At 35.7% G+C, this 21,654-nt stretch overlaps 1 protein-coding gene across 4 annotated transcripts in view; it reads left to right on the plus strand.

Annotated features, from left to right (window-relative positions):
* Nucleotides 1–2: 2 nt before the first annotated feature.
* Nucleotides 3–21,654, plus strand: part of LOC142350797 (polycystin-2-like) — a 36,406-nt gene continuing 14,754 nt past the window's right edge. The window contains exons 1-7 of one of the 4 annotated variants that reach the window (XM_075402751.1): nucleotides 3–143; nucleotides 321–368; nucleotides 574–701; nucleotides 11,354–11,467; nucleotides 12,064–12,194; nucleotides 18,292–18,420; nucleotides 18,680–18,804. In XM_075402751.1, coding sequence (XP_075258866.1) covers nucleotides 328–368; nucleotides 574–701; nucleotides 11,354–11,467; nucleotides 12,064–12,194; nucleotides 18,292–18,420; nucleotides 18,680–18,804 — 668 coding nt within the window. In that variant the 5' untranslated portion in view covers nucleotides 3–143; nucleotides 321–327. Of the gene's footprint in view, nucleotides 240–320; nucleotides 369–573; nucleotides 702–11,353; nucleotides 11,468–12,063; nucleotides 12,195–16,609; nucleotides 16,738–18,291; nucleotides 18,421–18,679; nucleotides 18,805–21,654 lie in introns of those variants that run through there. The other 3 variants (XM_075402752.1, XM_075402750.1, XM_075402753.1) reach the window with 3 other exon arrangements.

Genomic DNA, 21,654 nt, shown 5'->3' on the forward strand with positions numbered 1-21,654 from the left:
TCGCTTGATTAATTTTTCATAAAGACGCTATCTCTTCTTTTATGGAAAAATACATTCGTTTCGCCTCGCTCCGCTAATTTTGCCTGTGGATGAATTTAGAGCTGGAACCGTTCCACATTTCCTACATTTGAAGTGAAAACGCTGTACGTATTGTACCTTTTAGCTTTAGCTAAAAAAAACCTTTGACAAGACCTCGATTCGAGAGTCGCCTTCTAACTAAATTTTATTTTCCTAACTTGGTAAGCTAGTTTATTTTAGAAAATCAATTTTAGGTAAAGTTGGGAACTGAGATGTGTATGCGGTTTCTTATTCTATTTCAGACGCGCAATGCAAGAAGATTTTGATTTTCCTCGACCTGACTCTTCGAAGTAAGTTCAGCTAACTTTTTTCTTCGATCCCCAATGAAAATTAAAAATTATTTTGAATATACATAGAGATAATTGCCACTAAAGTTAACAAATTTGAGCGCAATTTTGGATGCTGAACTTCAACGTCAAGAAAATGAAGTAATTGAAATTATCGTTGAAAAATATTGATCTTTTCTGGTGCTTATCATTTTTTTGGTGCTTACAGGTCACTGGTCGATCCGGCAGCAGCTCAGAGGCGAGAGCAAAGGGCCAGAGAGAACAATGTGGAGGCCCAAGATGACGACGAATACAAGCCCAAACAGTTTTGCACATTGGGCAAGAAGGTTTTATACAGTAAGTTTGAACTTCTTTAAATTTACCTTTAATTTGTCTTCAACACCTTTTTTGTCATCAACATTTCTATTGGTCTTTAGCTTTTTGAGAGGTTAGCTCGATAGTTATTGTATAAGCGGTTAAACTACCAACGGTGGTGAACTGCAGTCGAAGTATCTTAAGATATGGGCAAATTTTTGTTGTCTCGTCCTAATAATGGGAGCAACAGTTATCACATGCACATTTCACAATTATTTTAGTTTCCTATTTACCGACCAAATATTAAGATTATGCATCGAGCTCCCAATGTAATTTCTTTTGGCTGGTTAGCAGTTTTGTGACAACTGTTAAATTTTGAATACATTTTAAAATTTTCTTTTGTTCTCATTTTAGTGATACGACAGCATACGCATAGCATAGCGTATGCTGTTACTGAAACGAGAGCGAAAGAAGACGTGCGTAATCAGCCGAGCTTTAAAATTTGGTATCTGTTCGATCATTAACTCATATATCTCTTTCGAACCTTTCTGAAAATAATCAGCATCAGTTTTGGAACTGATTTAAAATATGCTGATCTATAGGCTTCCAAAGTAGCATTGGTGTTTGGAACGTTCATCGTTGTATCGATTGCAAATTTCATCAGTTTGCTTTGAGTTTAAAACCTTGGTCGCGATGTTCCCTAAAATGCCAGTGAACATATTTTTGAAGCTTATTAACGAAGCAGTTAACAAAAGTTTTGTCATTAGCACTATAAACTGTCCCTGACCTTGTGTTGTGGTCAATTTATCCCTGAATGAGCATTGTCCTCAAAAGCTGAGTTAATTAATTCTTTTGTGTTTTTGAGCACGGAATTTATGAGCGAGTGGTTTTGAGGCATAAAATTTTTCCCTCTTTTTTAAAGTACAGTCAGAAATTTGTATTGGTGATTAAAATTGGTCAATGAGAATTCTTTTGTTGTAGTTCAGCAGGACTATGATGCTTAAATCTTCTTCCTCGATTTTGTTCCCATCATCTATATAGGCGCCTAAAAGTAAAAGAGTAACTTTTACCACCCGGTAGCTCATTATGTGTGCGTGATGTCATTTGTTTCTGTACTATTTAAAGGTTTTTAGGTTAATTGTGTGATCGTCAATTTTTGAGCATGCACTCAATAAGTCTCAATAAAACAAGGCGACTCGGTAATGTGCCATTGCACATATGGTTCCGACCCCGCCCAAATGAGGAACATAGAAAAACCAAAAGTTCAAGTATGAACGAAATGATAGCCTCGAAAGCAAATAACTCAGTGGTGGCGTGAATAATGGTGCATTAGATTGATGAGATGTGCAAATATTAAGAAAGCGAGTCAACACGAACAGCAAAATCAAACAACAACAACAAAAATTAATTACATCAAAAACTTCATGTCCGTTTTAAAAACAAAACTTAATAAAGTCAAAATAGCGTCAGATAAAACTGATATTAAACAAAAAACTTTTAATTCACCAGAAAAGAAATGGGAATACTCAATAAAAAGGCTGGGTAACAATTAGACAATAAAGAACAAAAACAGTAAAATTGTAAAATTTGTTTATTTTTTAAATTAATTAATTTCAAAGTAATGAAAACCATTACAAATCAAATAAAATATCCCATAGGTGTACAATTACCAATGCTTCTATAGAAGGAATTAAGAACTGCCGGTATTCAATTTTTTATGCGGTTACAAAAAGAACAACAAATAGACAACAAACAAAAAATCTATTAAAACTTGGCAGAAAACGCTTTCGAATCCGTAAAGCCATACTATGGCCATCAAAATATGTTCGATTGCACTTTCTGTGAGTACCGATAATGTATTATGTAACCTCTCAATAATGAAGCTAGGTAACAAGTAGATAAAAATGAGAAAATATGCAAAATTAACACTTCAATTTTTTTCAAAAAAAATATTTCCAAGACATGTACGCCATTAATTACAGAATGAAATGATTAAATAGGTTTGTTTTTTCTTCCAAAGCAAGCCCTTGAGAATTGAAGTTATCCAGAATATGTCTTACGTCTACAAAAAAAACGTCAAACATGACAAAAATCAAAAATTAATTTACTTTTTTTTTCCGTTTCGAAGCCAGTAAAGTCATTGAATTCTTTAAAAACATTAGATTGTATGACACCAATGCCTCTTGACACCTTCCTTTGACAACAATAATGTCATATCTAGCTTGTAATTAACGAGACTAGATAACAAACAGACAATAAAAGAAGCGAAATTGTTTTGTTAATTTATATAACCATTGTTTTCAGAGTTATGAAAACCATCAGCTATCTACTAATATCAGAATGTCGGATCATCTATTCTTCCATGAAAAGCCAATGAAACCGGGTCTTCGTGCTGGAATTTTCATACGACTGAAAAGACAAAGTAAAAAGGACAGTTAAAGACAAAATTTAAAAAATTCAATTAAATTCTTCGAGAAAAGCCGTTTAAATCATATTCTATATGTTCAAGGATTTTAATATCATCGATTGTACCTTATTTTGTAACGTGATATACGAACTGGCGACAACATGATAGTGTGACAAAACTTGAAAAATGGGCAAATACCTAAAAAAAATTTTAAGAAAATGTGAAATCTAGTAATATCAAAGCCAGAAAACCATAACTTAAGGCGTAAAACCGCAATCAAGATTGAATTTGATTTCAATAGAAAGAAGAAGCTTTCTTTCATTGCTGACAATAAGCTACAGTTTGACCAAATTAAGAGAAAAATAGAGGCAAAGTTCAATAAGTCATTATTTATTTAAAAATCAAATACTTTGATTGGTCCAAAACTAGCCCTGCTAATGGTGCATGTCCACTAGGAACACTTGATTATTCGAAAATTCTAGATATTGATAGTTTGTTAGTTAAAAACTCAAAAATAGATGCTGCGTTTTTGATAATCAACGAATAATTCAGCAAAAACCGGCAAAGTTTTAATTTCAGAGCACTCTCAACGGAATTTGAAGTAGAAAAAGGCCCATTTTGAGTCTAAAAGGATTGTGTTAGTGGTGTTGGGGTCTGTACTACTTGCAAATTTAATCAAACTGGACTAAAGAAAGTTATTTAGTGCTGTGTTTGACGAAAAAATCTTAATTTTGAAAAAAATTAGCCAGAATTTTTGACTAAAAAATTAATAAAAATAGCCTTCAACAAAGTTTTTTGTCTTTGCAAACAAAAATCAACAACACTTTCTAAAAAACCTCAATAACTTTTTGTAAAAAACGAAAATTAAAAAAATCTTTCCAATTCCATATTCCACGCCGGACAAGCTTTCTAATGATACCAGTCTCAACTCTCTACGATGAAATAATCGATCGGCCAAAATTGACTGAACAGAAAAAAAACTCATTTGAGTATATAGTTCCTTCCCCCCAAGAGGGGTCGGAACAAAAAATGGCTTCTGCACTGGTTAATTGCGATTTAAATCCGATAGAGGTCAAAGCTAGATAATTGTAATATGAGTTGGCTGAGGATCATTGGTGTCTGAAATCTCATTTGGAAGTAAGAATAGAGCTTGAAATCATCTTTTGAGAATTGGAGTCTCGACAGTCTATTTCGCAGCTTTCGTCCAGAAATCTTCCGGCTAAAAGTCAAAACGACCATAATCGAAAGATTATGGTCGTTTTGACTTTTAGGAATGTTTGATTTTTAAATAAACAATGGCTTATTGAACTTTGTTGAACCCCTCGACTTGTAGCTTAATGGCAGCAAAGAAAGATGATTCTTCTTCCTCTTCAATCTACTGAATTAAAAAGCAATTTTTTGAGGTTTACGCGATAAGGTATGGTTTTCTGTCTTTGATACTACTAAATTTCACAAAATTTTGATTTTTTGCCTTGGCCCGTTTTTCACGTTTCTTTTTCTCGTTTTGTCACATTGTTGACAGTTCACATATTACATTACTGACGTTCAAAAATGAGTCACAATTGAATATGTAGAGGTTTTTAAAAGCATATATTATGCTTTTAACGGCTTCGACAGCCCTTCCTCGAAGAATTTAATTGATTGTTTCACATTTATCTTTAACTGTAGTTTTTACTTTGTCTTTTTGGTCATATGAAATTTCTTGGATAGAGACAGGACTCATTGACTTTTTATGTAGGAATAAAAGAGCCATTTTTTATTTGAGCAGATAGCTGATGGCTTTCATGACTTTGAAAACAATTGTTCTCAAAAAAATTTAAAAAAAAATTAAAAGTGAAGTTAAAAAATGAAAATAAGTTTTTTTTTGAATTTTTGTTCTTTTTGTCAACATGTTACCTAGTCCTGTTAATTAAAGATCACATATGACATAACTGTCATCGAGGAAAGGTGCAAATGTTCAAAATTTGATGTTTTTGAAGAATTCGCTATGAATGGACCGGCCTCGTTACGGGTTTTTCGCAAAAAGAGTAAACTAATTTTTGATTTTTTGTCTATACTTGACGTTCTGTTTGTAGACAAAAGACATATTCTGAATGGTTACAGGTCTCAAGCGCTTCTTTTGGGCGAACAAACGAACCTATTCAATTAATTCTTTCTGTAGCTAATGGCTTTCATGACTTTAAAGATAATTGTTTTCGAAAAATACTTCGTTTTCGAAAAGTATTACGTAGTTGTTTTTCTTTTTTGTCTTGTTGTTTCCTATTTAATATTATGAGAGGTCGCATACAACTTTATTGGGTGTTCGAGGAAGACGCAATTGAACATATTTTGTGGGTCAAAGACCGGCTTTACGGCTTCGACAGCGTTTGCTCGCAAGTTTTAATCGAATTTTTGTTTGTCTCTATTTGTTCTTTTTGTTACCACAAATATGAATTATAATAGGTCTTGTGACCTCCTCTAGAGGCGTATGTGATAATAAAAGTTTTGGATGTTTTCAAGTGCTATCTAATGGTTTTCATTACTTCGAAATTAATTGTTTTTAAAAAATATAATTTGAATTTTTATTGGTTTTTTTGTTCTTTTTTGTCTAATTGTTATCGAGCCTTATTGTGTAGTGATCTCGTATGTTTTCTAGTGATGTACACAAGTTATTTTGTTTAGTTTCAGTTTTATTGGACGCTGTTTTGACTTGTTATTATGTTTTTTTAAGAAAAATGGACATAAGTTGTTGGATTTAATTAATGTTTGTTATTTTGGTTTTATTTTGTTGTTCGTCTTGACTTGCTTTCTTAATAATTGCTGATCTCATCAATCTGTTGCGGCTTTTTTACTTCACTGAGTTATATACGTTGGAGGCGATCGTTTTGTCCATACACATTTCTTGAAAAATGCTGATCCTCATTTGGTAGACATTCATGCCAAAAATGGGATGAGCGGGACCGGAACTTTGTGCAAACGCATATCACCGAGCCTCCTTGTTGCTCTTAGTGAGCATTGCATAGTCGCCATTTGTTGCCATATGGATTGTAGTGACTTAAGTCTGGTTATATTTGTAATTAAGTTTGATAACGAAGCATTTGCTAAATTCTCTGAACGAGAACTTGCGAACTGCTGCCTGGGTTTTTTTGCTATTGCATTTAATGGTACAGAAAGATTGATGGGTTTTGAAAATGATGCGATTAATTAAACATCGGTTATCTATATTGGATCTTGCGATATGATGTGGATGCATATTTCAGGTAGTTTATTTCGCAAACCAGTTAAACCATTTTTTAAAGCAAATACAAATGTACAACTGCGCAATTTATAACTGCGTAAACCGCAATTTACAAGGATAAATTACAATATACCCAATGTCCGTATAACCAATACACTCTGATATATTCGTTCAATAATCCGACTACAAATTAGCCGTCGCCATTTCACGTTTGTGATAACATACTGAAATGGACAATTAATCCCATGTTCGGTTGTGAAAGTTTACTTTCGAGTCCCAGGGGCCGCTGAGGTTTGGCCATGGCCATTAAGAGCGTTAAAACATATGTGTAATAGTGAATGCTAATTTGTAGTCGGATTATTCGACGAAATTATCAAATCGCATTGGTATAATTATAAAGGTGTAAAAGACTCTTTCGTAAGTTGAATTCTTTAGTATGTCAGTACAGCAACGTCTATATAAGCAAAGATCAATAAGTCAACGTATTATCGACAACACGTATAATTATTAGTACAATCATAGCAACAAGTGAAACTTTGACGGCGAGGTTTTTATGATCTTTTTACCGGTTTTTATCTGATATTTTTGACGTCAAATTCGGTTCATAATCAGCCGACAATCGTGTAGAAAACCTTAAAATATTCAGCCGAAAACCACCTTAATCCGTACATATCGTGGGTTATATTTACTTAAAATTAGGTTATAGGAAGTTTTTCGGAAGTTTCTACGTATATTAGAACGTATTTTAAATACTCTTCTCTTTGGTTAATATTCTCTCGCTTGCATCAATATACTTAGTAGCATCCTCCGGCACAGAACAAGATGTTGGGAGAATGAGTACTAATTTTACAAGCGGGCGGACGACCTATCCGGTGGGCGTGCGCAAGACGGCGGAGCAAGCGACGCTGTCGGAACCGTAACGGCGTTCAGTGATCCGGACAGTAGGGTGTTAACCCCTAGGGTTGGTCTCTTTAACTACCCAAAACAAGTCACCAGTCTTTAGGTTTTTCTCGGCAGGCGTTTACCACTTAGAACGTCGGTTCGGTGTCGGGACTTACTCCTTGATCCAAAGAGATCAAATAGTATTAGCTTGAGACTGCGCGGATGTAACGCTTACGGTGATCGAACTCGTCAACCCCAACGAATGATGGAGTTGCGTTTGCTTGGTTACCAAATAGAAAATGGTTAGGTGTTATTGCGCCTACGTCAGACGGGTCGGCGCTAACGGGCGTGAATTAAGTGCGTATTCCACGGGACAAAAAGTAGTGTTCAAACTGCGTCAGTGAGGCGACGAGTACCGAGGATGGTGTGAAGTATTCGCTTAAAACTAAGTACTAGCCTCTCCCAGATGCCATCTTGGTGTGGCGCGCTGGGCGGGTTGAACCTCCACTCAATGCTTTTATGGGCAAGTTCCGCAATTTTGATTGTATTCCATTTTTGGATATTCTCGCGTAGATCTTTTTCCGTGTCAACGAAGTTCGTACCATTTTCTGACCAAATTATTACAGGTTTACCCCGACGGGAGACAAACAACTCCACTCCCATTACGCACGAACTGGCGTCCATGGACGGAACAATTTCAACATGAACGGCACGAGTATTGAAGAAGAAACCCTAACTCTTCTCGGTAGTCCTACGCACAGTAACGTAATGCGGGCCAAAGTAGTCGACCCCTGTGTTCGTGAAGGAAGGAGACTGTTATGGGAGTCTTTCTACTGGGAGCTCAGCCATAATGGGTTGAACGGTGGCAGCGCGAAACATTCTGCACGTGACACTGTTAGATTTAATCGTACGCAATGGTTTTCATATTGAGGATGATAGCGTTCCTGTAATTTAGCCCGCAGATAGTCAACGCCTTGATGATGATTTTTCTTAGTGAGTATGACGTAGAAACAGTTTTACAAACATATGCAGTGCGTCAAGAAAGACAGGATGTTTTACATCACAATCAACTTCGACCAGGCTTTTGATGCGGCCAGCCGAAGGGATTAGACCATTTGGTCCGACAAAGGTAGAAAACGGGGCAATACGGCTACTCCGTTTAGCCGATTTGTTTTCAGGAAATCTCTCTCGGAAGAAAAAGATTCTCCTTGAACGTGATACTGCAGATGAAGCTCGGCTTCGTGAAGCTCAGTGGGAACTATTATACTGGCATCGATATTACGGTAGCGTTCATGTGAGGGTAACAGCCTGAGTATGAATGCTGGTATTCGAAGCAATTTTTGATAAGAACTAAACTTATCGAAGGGGATTAGTTAAGGGGGTGGTTCGTTAATTGACTTAGTTGCGGATGCGGCCAATTATGTGTTAGTATCATCAGTTTCTTTGGTTACTCTACCGAGTTTGATGTTTTTAACTACTTCAGTCCTTGGTTCGAACGGGAATTGCTTGGTTCATAGGAAATCTGGGTCCCTCATCCAGCTACTTTATTGCAAAACCTCAGCAGACTTACCACGAGTACCGGCGTCTGCTCGGTTATCACTTGAGGCAACTTGGTTCCATTCGTCAACGCTAGTGGGTTCTAAGATCTCGCAAACACGGTTTGCAATAAATATTGGGTGCTTGGTTGTAGTGTTAAGCCATTGAAAGACAGTAGTGCTGTCGGTCCACATAAAACCCTGTTGACTTTCGCTGTGACAGCTCGACAGATATCATGTTTCAATCGAGCGGCCAGTAGCGCTGCCTGTAATTCCAGCTTCGGAACTGTCATCACCTTCATAGGTGGTACACGAGGTTTACCCCGGACAAACGCAAACTCCGTTTGAGACACTCTCGAAGTAGTTACTCGATCTCGTAGGAATGCAACGGCACTAAAAAATTCTTGCGAACTATTGGCAAACGTTTGCAATTCCAGGTGTTCAAAGGTTCCCGAAAAGCAGCTCCTCGCTGTAGTGATTTCGGCAAGCTTGTAGTTCTACGCTCCATTCGAGGAACCTTTCAACAGTGTCTTATGGAGCTCTTCGTCTCAATGCTGCCCGCTTACACGCCAGATGTCCTTTAGTAACAATCGGGCACCAACGGTAAATGGTGCCACTAGACCGATGGGATCAAGTACCTAAGACACTAGGCTCAGTACCAAGCGTTGTTTTAAGGAATTAGTGACTGTACTGGATGTACCTCGACTCACAACTATAGCATCATTGTTGTGATCCCATTTCAACCCAAGCACCTGCGAAGATTCTTCCTTAGATAACGCGATTACTTTTGGTTCGGTGGACTGCGGTGAACCATCAATTTGACCAGCCAGATTTGGTACATTGCTTACCAACTTAGTGAGCTTGAACTCACCTAGATGGAGATCTAAGATTTGAACCCAATTCCTTGGATCTATTGAGAGGCCTCTCAGGGGACTCCACCAAATCTAGGTAATCGTCCATGTAGAAGTTTTCTAGGAGGGCTGTGGTTTCTTCCGGGTGCTTACCTATGTTGTCTCGGGCCGTGCGTTGCAATGCTTAGTTAGCGCAAGTGGGCGAGTCTTTAACCCCGAATATATGGCGCTTGTATTGATACAGTACAACATTTGTTGGGTCGCGGCCACAACAAATGTTCACAACAATAATGACATTGGACGTATTGGCGTTGGGTGTAATGGCATTGGGTATGTTGTCCTGACACAATTTACATGTACTCACTAGTGATACCCTCATTAGGTTTCTCAACGACCTTCAGAAACCCAACTTCGTTAACGAAACATTTTTGTGATTCACTAGTCTCTAATTGGCGCTCGATGTTCGTATCGTAATTTCGTAAAACTTTTCGCAATTGTCAAATGTGTAAAATTTTGTAAAAGCCAAATGTTAGAAACTCTTGTAGAATGTTTAGGTAAAATTTTGCCAACCAACTTTAACTTAAGTACCCTTTTTACCCAGTGGGTCACAAGCGTAATTTTCTGACATATTGAAACAATAACTGTTAGATAACTCGCTTACATATGAAATTAAGGCATTTGGCCATGCTTCGCGGGCCACAGCCATGCTTCAGCAGCCTATGGGACTTGATATGAATTTATAGCCATATTCTATTTAACTTTGTCCCGAGCTGCTATTTATTTGATCGGATCTCAAAATGCGAAATAGCTTCTTGAGCCTATTTTATTTTTCCAATTGTTGAAGAAATGGAATAGTTTTCAAATTTTTCGAAGTTTAACGAAAAGTGTTTTTATCGAGTAATTTTGCACCCATGGCTAGTTTCCATGCACCAAATTAAATTGACGCCAGTTTTGAATCCTATACACGACCTTTGATCACTTAACTGGCGTCAAGATTTATTTTGTTCTCAAAAACATCCAATGTAAACAGCTGAGAAATCAGAAAGCTTGAAAAATTGCTGTCGTAATTACAATTCATGTTTTTATTTGAGCTATTGTAAAACGAATATGTTGGATACGCATGATTGAAAATGGGTCTTTTGTTCTTTCACGTTTCCATGGCAATCAACACCTGTCTTTTCCCAGTTTTCCATATGTTTTTTGATTGAACAGTGGCCATAAAATTGTTGTCTCTCCACGTATTTGTGGAAGCTCTGACGTCTTTTGATTTAGATGACATTTAGAAAGACAAAAGATATCTAAAATGGGACTTGAGAACAATTTTGAATGCGAGATATTGTGTTAATTGGGGTTTTGTGACAAAACCTAAAAGAGGGCGCTGTGACGTCAGACATAGGCTTTAAATAGTGCATTGAAAGAGAAACCTCTTGTTTACATTATCTGTATTAGTATCAGCCCATTTAATGTAAATTTCTCTCAAAGTCATAAATTTCTTTTTTTTAATGCGAAAGGTGTTTGCAGAAAAATTAGGAAGGACTAGGAAAAATCGAAAATTTAAGTCTGAATTTATTACATTTTATTATTTTTTATTTTTGTTGTTAAGGGTACAGACAAAACTTCAATCAGCACGAAGCCTACGTTATTTGTGTTTACATACACTACCATCGGAGACTCAAAGTTTACAAAAAAACTCAATTATAGCGGGCCGCATTATTTATAAAAGTGGGAGAATGACTAGAGTTTTAGAGTAAAGGAGACAAAAAATCACGGTCGGACTTTAAGCTTTAGTCTTCTTTTTACAGCTATCTGGCGTACCCGTCTAACGATTCCGGAAGATGCGACGAGAGAGACTGTGATCCGGACCACTCTGAGGGAATTGGTCGTCTACTGCATCTTCCTCACCATCCTGTGCATAAGTAAGCTTGTGTTCTTCTCTTGAGTCTTTTTGTTTGATTCTTCGAAGGTTTTTTTGAAGCTAGTTTGTATCGGTATTATAAATTTACTGTGGAATCAAGGATAGATCTAACGTAATAATCTTGTTGGTCGATGTTTAAAAGTTTCTGAAGAAGATAGATGATAGTACATATTGTGATGTTCTTTGAGGTTGTGCTATATGACAACTGTTGTAATTTATGCTGTGCTATATAACGTTGTCTTGTGGAAATATGTTTGTGGTTATCTTTGGGTATATGGCGGAGGGAAGAATGGCGGTTTAAATATTCTAGTCAAAAAGATTTTGTCATATCTATGTCCGTTAATTGCCATGGAGCGAATATTGCGGGTCGTTAAATCCTGTAATTTGAGCATTTTGTTGGTATTATTGGTATTAGTATCCAAGAAAGCATTTGTTAAACGAAGTTTTATTTAATTATGTCAAGTATGTTTAATCTTGAATTTGTTTGAACTAAGTTTTCTGTAACTGGCTTCTATAAACGTTAAGGCAATGTTAAGAGACCTGTATAGGAATTATGTAGTGGTTTTTCTGATAATTCGATTATGACGTAACAATTAGTGACGTATGGCATGGTGAACTCGACTATGTACTACTTCACGGCTGTGCTGATGAATCTCTTCTTGGATTCCTCGGCAACCGGATCCACCCTGACATTCAGGGATGTCAACTCCATTGACTACTTCTGGCAGGTAGTGCCCCCTCCCTCCTCTTAGTCCTAAAGTGGAATACTAAAAGCGGTGTAGTTGTCAGAATTATTAATCATGGGCAGTAACAAAGCATGCGTTTAACAACAACTAGCAGTCGTGAAGAGAAACGTCTAACTGTGCATTGAAGCAGTCTTTATTTTTTTTTAAAGAAAAACGAGCATCTGAGGAAATCATAATTAGCTTGCTCCTAATGTCATTGGTAGTTTGCCATTCTAAAATGTCATTGATAATACCATCATTTAATGCTGAACCAGGAACATTAATCAGGTATATTTTTTCAGAACGGAGAAAACAAACATGCACTTTGTTTTTTAATTAACTTCGTTATGGGGTTTAGCATCTTCAATGTCCAATTCTATTGATTTTTTGACCCATATAAAATTTAATCTAAAAATTTGCTAAGCGTGCCATTGAAGCTTGAAAACTGTATTAGTTCATGATTGCAATAATTTGACAATTTATTCGGATGTCAGAAAAATTCATGATTAGTAACGCGTCCAAACCTTAGAAGTGTTGAGAATGTTTCTTTTTGCATTTTGAGTACAATGCAAATAGCCTCTTGGATTTCATGTTAAAATTGTTCTAATTATTCAAGACGTTTTAAGAGTAGCAGCGTCTGCAAGTTAAGCTGGTAATATATTCCTTTGTATTTTTCTAATGGGATAAATAAGCTTATAATTTCATGCGTTACAAATAACATAAAAGTAGAACTTAATTTTGAGGACAACTTAGCAGTTATCTGACAATCCGATGGTAACCTAATGTCCTTTTTTCTATCCCAGGTGAGTTAATATTTTATGGAGCTGTATCTCCTGAAACGTTTCAGATACTTTTTAAATAAATGTGTCCAAATTTGGCTCATTCACAAAAGTTTACAAGGAAACTGAATTTGGCGAAGAAAATGCAAACAATACGGTTATTTTAACATTTTAGCAACCATTCAGAATAGCGAAGGGCATTAACAGCAAAACTGAAACAACGTAACAGAGTACTCCTATGAGCACCAACGTAATCGATAACCTTTCAAAAACCGAGTTTATGATAAGTGATAAATGAGATGAGCAATACTTCAATCGACCGATTTTTTCTATTTCCAAGGAATTGTAATTTTGTAGTGGAATCTTAAGAAGTTTCACCTGGACCCTGATTTTCGACTTTTAAGGCGCCTGAACGATTTCAATCACAAATAAAAGAAAGTAGAGCTTTCCTAGGAAGCACTGTTCACGATCGTAACAATGGTCCCAACGTGTGGAAAATAAAAAAAGAACTTCGACGGGTATTAGAAACAGTTATTGACTGGAGATGGGATAGGATATTTGGCGGAAAATTGACTAGACAAAAGAATTGTTTAGACGACTATTTTCAGTTTAAGATTTGTAGAAATAAGGCTGTCACCAACTGAAACACTTAAAATTAGGGCACTTTAAACCTAATTGACTATATAAAGCAATCAAGTGTCCTGAATCTTTGTCTTCACTAGAAAATACATTATAAATACAGATAAGAAACTAACTAATTTTTAAAAAACTTTCAAGCATGTTTAACAAATCATTTTCAATCAATCCAGCAGTTTTTCATTTTTTTGACCAGCAGCTCTAAAATTTAGGTTAAAGCAATGAATATTTTATTTTAGACTGCCATTGTTATACAATCTTGGTTGAACTGACGCAAAAGTTTTGGAAAACAGATTCTTCTTACTCATACGTTACGCTACCCATTTGCACAAGGAGTAAAACATGGAAAACTGACTACGTTATGTTGTCAAGTATATTTTCAAGTGATCATCTGAATTGTTTAATTGCTCTTGAATGAAGTAAATAGCAAGTATTGTAAACGTGTGTGTCTTTTTACGACTCGAAGAGGATTATTGAGATTCTACAGGTTTTTTTTAGCAGAAAGCAAATTTGTTAATGACGTGAATTTGACTTCTTACTGTTCGAGCATTTCCGTTTTTGATTGTTGACTTCTGTTTTCGAACATTGGACTTTAACAGTAGCTTCGTTTGTAATGTATAGTAATTAGGAACTGCTGGTAATGTTCAAGGCGAAGATGTCATTTTGAGATTTTTTGTTCCTATATAAGTCACCCCTAATTATCTAAACTACACCGCACGTTCTGTTGGCGGAGTTGGAAGTGCTTTGGGGTCACGGTTCGGGAGGTCAGTGGTTCGAATCCCGGTGGGGGAAAGGTTTTTTGCACCCATGAAGAAAAATTGATCTAGGCTACAGCCCCTGAATTAAATTGCCTCGCCTGTTGTTCAAGAGCAATTCTTCCGACATTTGTCGGTTTGTTTCTAATTAGCTTTCGGCTGATTTTCATTTATCTATCCTGATAATTTGTGCTTAATGCTAATGCATACAGAACTTGCTTTTGCCTAATCTATTTTTTCGCCTATTATCGTACTATGTTTATAAAGGATATCATTTTTTAAATGTAAAAAAGATCCAGCTAGAAATTTTATCCATATTTGTGACATAGAGTTGAAGAGTGAAGTAATGTTTTTTGTTCATCAATGTTTGTTTGAAAATAACATAAATAGTAATTCTTTTTGCTCACAATGACGCGTTACTTTTTTACATTGTTCGTTCTTCTGACTTGGATTTGAATGGTTTTTCTTTGACGTAATTGATGAACAGCTTACGTTACATGAATTTTATTAATAAAATTTCAGATGTTTAATTCAAACGATTTTTTAAAGAATTTTGAAAAAATGAAATCATGTAATGGACAGTGCAGCTTTTCTAGGAAGAGCTGATAAATTGAGCATTTAGGTCAAGTAGTTCTATGCAGGAAATAGGTACTGTCAGGATTACAATTTTGGTCCAATTATTTTTGGAAGATAAAAAGGTACTTTAATGCTTCCGAACCATCGAGGATAATGACATACTTAATTCTTATGAATGTAAGATTAAGCTGAGCCGGAAAAGTTGCTAGCAATTTACTGAAAATTTGTTTCTAGATTTTAATCTAGATTTTCTCGTTCAACTGTTTATTTAGTTTACCTTGGGGTATTGTTACTAGGTGAAAAAAATTTGAATTGATAGACCATGTTTTCATAAAATAAGTAAGCCAACTCTTGAATTTTTCAAGTTTTTTGTTTGCTCATATTTTAAATGTTCTCCAGTGTGTTTGGTGTTTTGAGGGTGCTCAATGGATAAAAGGAACATTTTTCTTAAGTTGTGCTGATTACAATTTTTGAGACTCCGCAATTTTTAGAGAGTTTTCAGTGAACAGATGTTTAGATTTGAATTATCTTTTCGCTTGGTTTCCTCTGATCCCGAGATGTATCTTATATTATATCTTCACTATCATATAGTTGTCATCTGTCAAACTTAAAATAACTATATCAGACAAGTCATGACCGGTTTTGAAGCCCCGACTTGTGAAAAGTTTCCAGGAAACTGTTGAAAGTTACGCTTTGCTTTTAACTTCTATTTTCCTCCGTTTATTGATTCAAATTCATTGGTACAGTGAAGTAAACGGTTTAAGTTCAGTTCGCTAGGGCGTTAGTTAAGTTTTACTTCGAGTTGATTTCAGTGTCTTCCGGCTATCTTATTTAATAGCTGTTTCCGGCAATTTGCCAGCTGTTTTCTATTTTTTTCGCAATCCATTCTCAATTTTCGCAGTCCATTCGAGGTCTAGTTGTTTTGTTAGTCATTGAAAATTCTTTGAATTATAGGTCAGGATATGTCCTGCTATGTTTTTGATTTTGTTAAGATTTTTCTGACGACCATATGACGTCAGGATGACTTCAAATTGGCTTTTTGTTCATTAGCTCAATCAATTATGACTGCATTGCGTGGGTGACGTAATTTTTACTCTTAATGGAATGGAGCAACAATTTTTGCTCATCTGTTTGATTGTGTTTTTCGGTCACACCTGACTTATCTCACTCTCTAAAATGACTTTCCTAACTTTCAAAATGACTTTTTTCAATTTGAGACTAGCTTATGAAAACATCAATGAGTTGTACGTATTCGTAATCAAAATACAACATATCAGCAATTACTATAAAAAAGAAAAATTTGTCTTTTGGTCTGTTTTTATCGTTTTGAGAATGCAGATCTGCAAAGCTATCGCAAATATTTTCATGCAATCTGCAAGCTATGTTATAATATTTTTCATTCTTCGGTAACAAAAATTTATTGTAACAAAAATTCAAGAATATCGATTGTAAGTAGTATAATTTGGGGTGGTCCAATGCATATATGTAGGATCCGTCCCAACGCTGTCACGAACCTACTTCTAAGTCCACCATTTCTGTGCGCCCCAAATTTCGCTTATGTAATCCGTTCCAGTTGGTTAATTGATGCAAATATCGATCTTAATTCGATTAAATTGGAATGTGAAATTGTTCTAACAAATGGTGCATTTGTGCGTTCTGCGTGGTGCTGTAGTAACATACGGCATGTTCTCATCCTCCATGTACTACTTCACTAACGTGTTGATGGTCCTCTTCTTGGACCAGACGGTGGATGATTCGGTGGATTTCAGATCCGCTGCCACCATCAACGACTTCTGGGATGTAAGGCCTAAGAGCAATCTTATATATGAGAGTTTGAACGGTTTGCAAAGTCATTGCTCAAGTGTGAAATCGCGTTTTCTGAAGAGTGGTACTTCAATTTTGCTTTGAATTTTTATAATTTTTAACCTTCAATCGCCTCAATCAACAAACCAACCTTTTAGTGAAAACAACTTTCCTTTCTAATAAGTCTATCGAATCACAATTAAGTATTTGAATAATGTTATATCAATATTTTATCCAATCGGGATTAACTTAAAGCCATTTTTCAATATTGTTCGTGAGCGATATTGTGAATAAATTCTGTATGTAAATTTTAGGAATGAATTGAACGGAATTTGCTATTGTTTAAGAGTTTTACAGGTTTTCCAGAATCACTGCTTGTGTGAAGTTTCCTTTTCCTGATGTGTGGTTCTTAAGTCTAAATCTTTGTTGATTTACTCTCTGCGGCTACTATCAACGAATTTTGCAATGCAACGCTTAAAACGAGTGTTCCTTAAAATCACCATTCGCTTGCCCTTTTGAATGAAAAAAACTTCAGGACTCTAAAAACGAGCTGTTATATTTGGAGTTTGGAATTTTTGTTTCTGAGTTTAAACAGTCAAAATTCATAATCTAAGTATGGTATTCGCTTTCCAAGACACGAGCTGGTTAAATTCAAACTTTTTTTTCTGATTCAAACTATACTTATGGTAATGGGGCGTTAATGTTCAGCCTTACCAATGGAAACGAAACCGGATTTGCTTTGAAATTTGTTCTTCACAACATCAAAAAATTTTAGTGGCGTCACAAAATCAAATATGGGCCAATGGACTGTTTAAATTTATGGTGAACTGTTCCGACACAATTACAAAATTTATTTGACAGACAGTAACAGCTATCGAATTTTCTAAATTTTGTCGACATTTCAAAAGCAAGTCATGATATTTCATATTTGAGTGATGTTTTGAAGTTAAAGCTGCCTTGGCAAGTGATCGCCGTGGAGTGTACGAATGAGTTTGAACTAATAAATTTTGTTCCAACAACTTACCATTCAATTATCAACCATCGGAGAGATAAATTCATTGCATGATTTTAAATTCTTCCAATTTGAAATTATAAGGTTGCTCTCTGCTGTTTCCCGAAATAGAAATTTGCCTTAATTTTAATTTCACGTTAAATTGAATGTTTACTTTTAATAATTTGAAACAGTTAAATCAAAGTCCACATTAGACCAAAACTAAGTAATGTAAATTAGTTAGCTTTCAATTTTAGTACTACAATAGTAGACATAGCTGTGTAGTAACTATTACGGGGGGACATTTCGACTTTTTGGTCAAAAATTGTAGGAAATGTCCCGTCCCATGTCCCCCTCTATCCTTCCTTATATGGTATTGGCTATCTTAAAATATGTAATGTCCCACCGTAGTAGTTACTACACAGCTATGTCTACTAATTACTACAGGCTGGAAACATTGCGTATCATTTATCATAAAAGAAAGAGCAATGAAAGGAAGAACTTAGAGACTTTGATGAGAATGATTTTTTGATCCCGGATGATATTTGATTGTTTGTTAGTACGTAGAGGGCCCATTGATGAATGGACTCTACTGGGAGGAGTGGTACAATGGAGAGGAGCTGGCGGATGATGAGAAGGGATACATATACTACGAGAACAAACTCATGGGACTCGCCCGACTCAGACAGGTATGCTGAATCAATTTTGGATTCAGCATCCCCCCCCCAATTCAGGAAAAAATATCCACAAGGAAAAAGAGGAAATAAACCCCTACTAGACTGTTTAAGAGCTGCGCATTTAGCCGTTCCTGAGCGACCTGTGGGAATTATTTTAATTAAGCAGCCGCATTAATAAATAAAAGTTCGATAATCGCCGCAAACGTAGGGTTTTGATGATTTGGGAGGGGCATTAGGTGGTTTCTACTGATGATCACTGATTTCTTAACAGGTGAAAGTGAGAAACGACACGTGTGATATCCCTGAAGACTTTGAAAACGAAATCAAGGAGTGCTTCGCAGCTTATGCGCCAGCCAATGAAGACATATCCGACTTTGGTCTAGGCAATGGCACTGCGTAAGCATTAATTAATAACCTTTTCTATTGCAAATGGATTGTAGGAAATGAAAAATAGTCCCTTATATCAAAGTAATTTCAGCTCTTATTTCTATTCAAATATGCTATTAACTGCTTCCAAAGAAGTTTGTAGCAATTATATTAGTCCTGCAGGTCTTTTTGATGCAATCTTTTGTACCATCAACTTTTCTTCTGACCATTTGACTTGTCCTCAAAAGTAGAATAAACAGGTAACGTCCGGAGTGCGTTTAGTCGCTGAGCAGATATATTAAAGCGTTATTAGTCTCTAAGTATGCTGATCACCGGAACTACTGAGGAGACTTAAATTCATGCAGACACACCCCAACACCTCATTCCACTCGTCAACCCTAGTCGGTTGCTATATTTTTGCTCTGTTTTTTTTTCGTCCCCCGAATATTGATTGGAGAAAGAGTATCATTTTAAAGCCCCCCAGAGAAGATTTTCAACAAAGAAGTTCTTCGATTTTTGGAAATATTGTTTCTGCTGAGATGTTAGGTTTTGAAATTTTGGCTCTCCTAATCATCTACGGAAAAAAATCTTCGTTACAACCCCACTTGAGGTGGAGGAACTATATGCTCAACTGGCTTTTCTGCTCAGCCAATTTAAGCCGATCGATATATTTATCATAGAGAGTTGTGAGTGGTATAAGAAGAAAGTTCGTTAGTTGTAGAATGTGAAATTAAAAAGCATTTAAAATTATTTGTCTTTGAGTAGTTATTGAGGTTTTAAGTTTCACTTTTAACACTGATTTTGTTCACATTTTTTTTGAAATTTTTTGTATATTTTTGCCCGATTTTGTTACCAAGTTCAACCTTTATGGGTTTTAGTAATCCTGAAGCAACGTAGTGTCCATTTTTGTCACGTCCACGTTTTTTTAAAAAAAACAGATTTGCATTTGGATTTCTTAGTCTTTTTTCTTTTTCCTTTGCGGCCATTTGACTTCTGTTTGGTTTCTTTTGTTTTTCTCGTGACTTTCTGGCAAAATAAACTAGTTGCGACTTATCGTAGGAAAGGCATAATGAAGCGCAGGATTAAATATGACATAATTGCTTCACTCAAACAAATATAGCAAAAAGTAAGGCAGGTATAACTCGCAAGCTACTTAACCTTGGTTTGTATGCATTGAGTATTCCTAAAATTTTGTGTTTACGTAAGGCATTTGTGTTATGCTCAAAAACTTGCAAGCTACCGAAGTTCTGTTTATGTAAGCATGCCGCTTTCTTGCAACTAATGATTTTGTTGACTTTGTCGTTGGAAATTTTCATTAAAACTTTTAGTCCACTTCTCCCTTTGTTGTTTTGTTGCTTGGTCCCGATACTGACAGGTTTTACTGAAAATCTCATGAGTTTGGAATATACCTTAATATTGCTATCAGTTTTGGTTTATGGCCATGATTACTTCGAAACCATTTGTTTCAGTAATACTTTGGTTATAGATGTTTTTCTCTAGCTTTGTCACAGTCTGAATAATGAAAGTTCTCATTGTTTTCATTAGTGGAATCAAGGAAGCTTATCAATTGATTTAATTGTTCGCCAATGACTTTTGAGACTGGACAAATATCTTTTTGAACAAATTTGATTTCTGTTTGTTTCTGTTTTTAATAGCCACACAGCGATAGCTGGGGCTATTATTGGCCTTCTCTTGGTTTTTTTTATTTCGTCGTCATGATTTTTGTTACGACCATATGACGTCACAGCCACTTTTTGTTCATTCGTTCATGCAATTTCAACTGAATTGCATGCGTGACGTCATTTTTAGCTCTTGGTGGAGCGAGTTTTTTTGTTCATTCGCGTGATTAAATTTTCGGTCACACTTGACTTACCTCACTTTGAAATTGACTTTTTACTTCAATTCAAAGAGATAAGGTTGAATGGGTGTGTGTCACTCTAAATGAAGGTTATCTGCGATCAGCTAATAGAGGCAGCAATAACTTATACGGATTTTCAATCAAAATATATCTGATCAGCCTTCAATGAAATGACAATTTTTTTGGTCTTTCTTTTTTTCTGTTTTTTTGAGACTGCCGATCTACGGATCTATTGCGGCTATTTTCTGGCAATCTGCCAGCTATGTTTAGTTTTGTTGTCTTGGCTGGCCTTCTCTCATTTTTTAAACTCCTATTAGTAAAAAGAGGCATATCTCAATCTAAGTTATTTTTTTCAGTTGATGGCTAGTCATAGGTATAAAATTGTCTCCATTTAATTGTGTAAAAATTTGGACAGTTTTGTCTATTTGGTCTTTCCTTCATTTGGTTTTCTGGTTTTAAGTTGGTTGTTTGATATTTAACTTATCAAGGATTCCGATTGCGTACAAGATTAACAGAGTTAGAAGTATAGTTGAGCTTTATAAATGTGTCCATTTGACATCTCGTGGTGTTAAACTTTTGTTTCAAAAATAATAACAGATTATGGGGACAAAAATTGATCCGCTTTTTTCTACTTGTCAGTGGTTCTCCTTAACAGAAGTTCTAGCTGCTCCTGGCTCTGTTTTTAAGAGTTTGATGCTATGTAATGTTCGATGAGATTTTATTTTCTGAAGTTTTATCAAAGATTTTTTGAATTTTGAGTTTTTTGAGGAATTTTTCCTTTTTTGTTTTCGAATATGTGAGTTCATATGATTTGATAACTAGTTTCTTAAATCGAATGTTTGGTCAGTTTGACCGGCAATCTTGGCATACCTACCTGAAAACTAGCTTGCAATTATACTTCTTGGGTGTCCTCTTTTTGAACTTGCTTTCACAGTTTTCATTTTTAGGTGATTGCAGAGTTCATTTGTTTTATTCATGCACTAGGTTATTTATAATCTAAGTAGTGTTTTTATAACCTAACC

This window comes from Convolutriloba macropyga, chromosome 12 (assembly GCF_964194025.1).
Source record: "Convolutriloba macropyga chromosome 12, txConMacr16.3, whole genome shotgun sequence".
NCBI classification, from domain to species: domain Eukaryota; kingdom Metazoa; phylum Xenacoelomorpha; order Acoela; family Convolutidae; genus Convolutriloba; species Convolutriloba macropyga.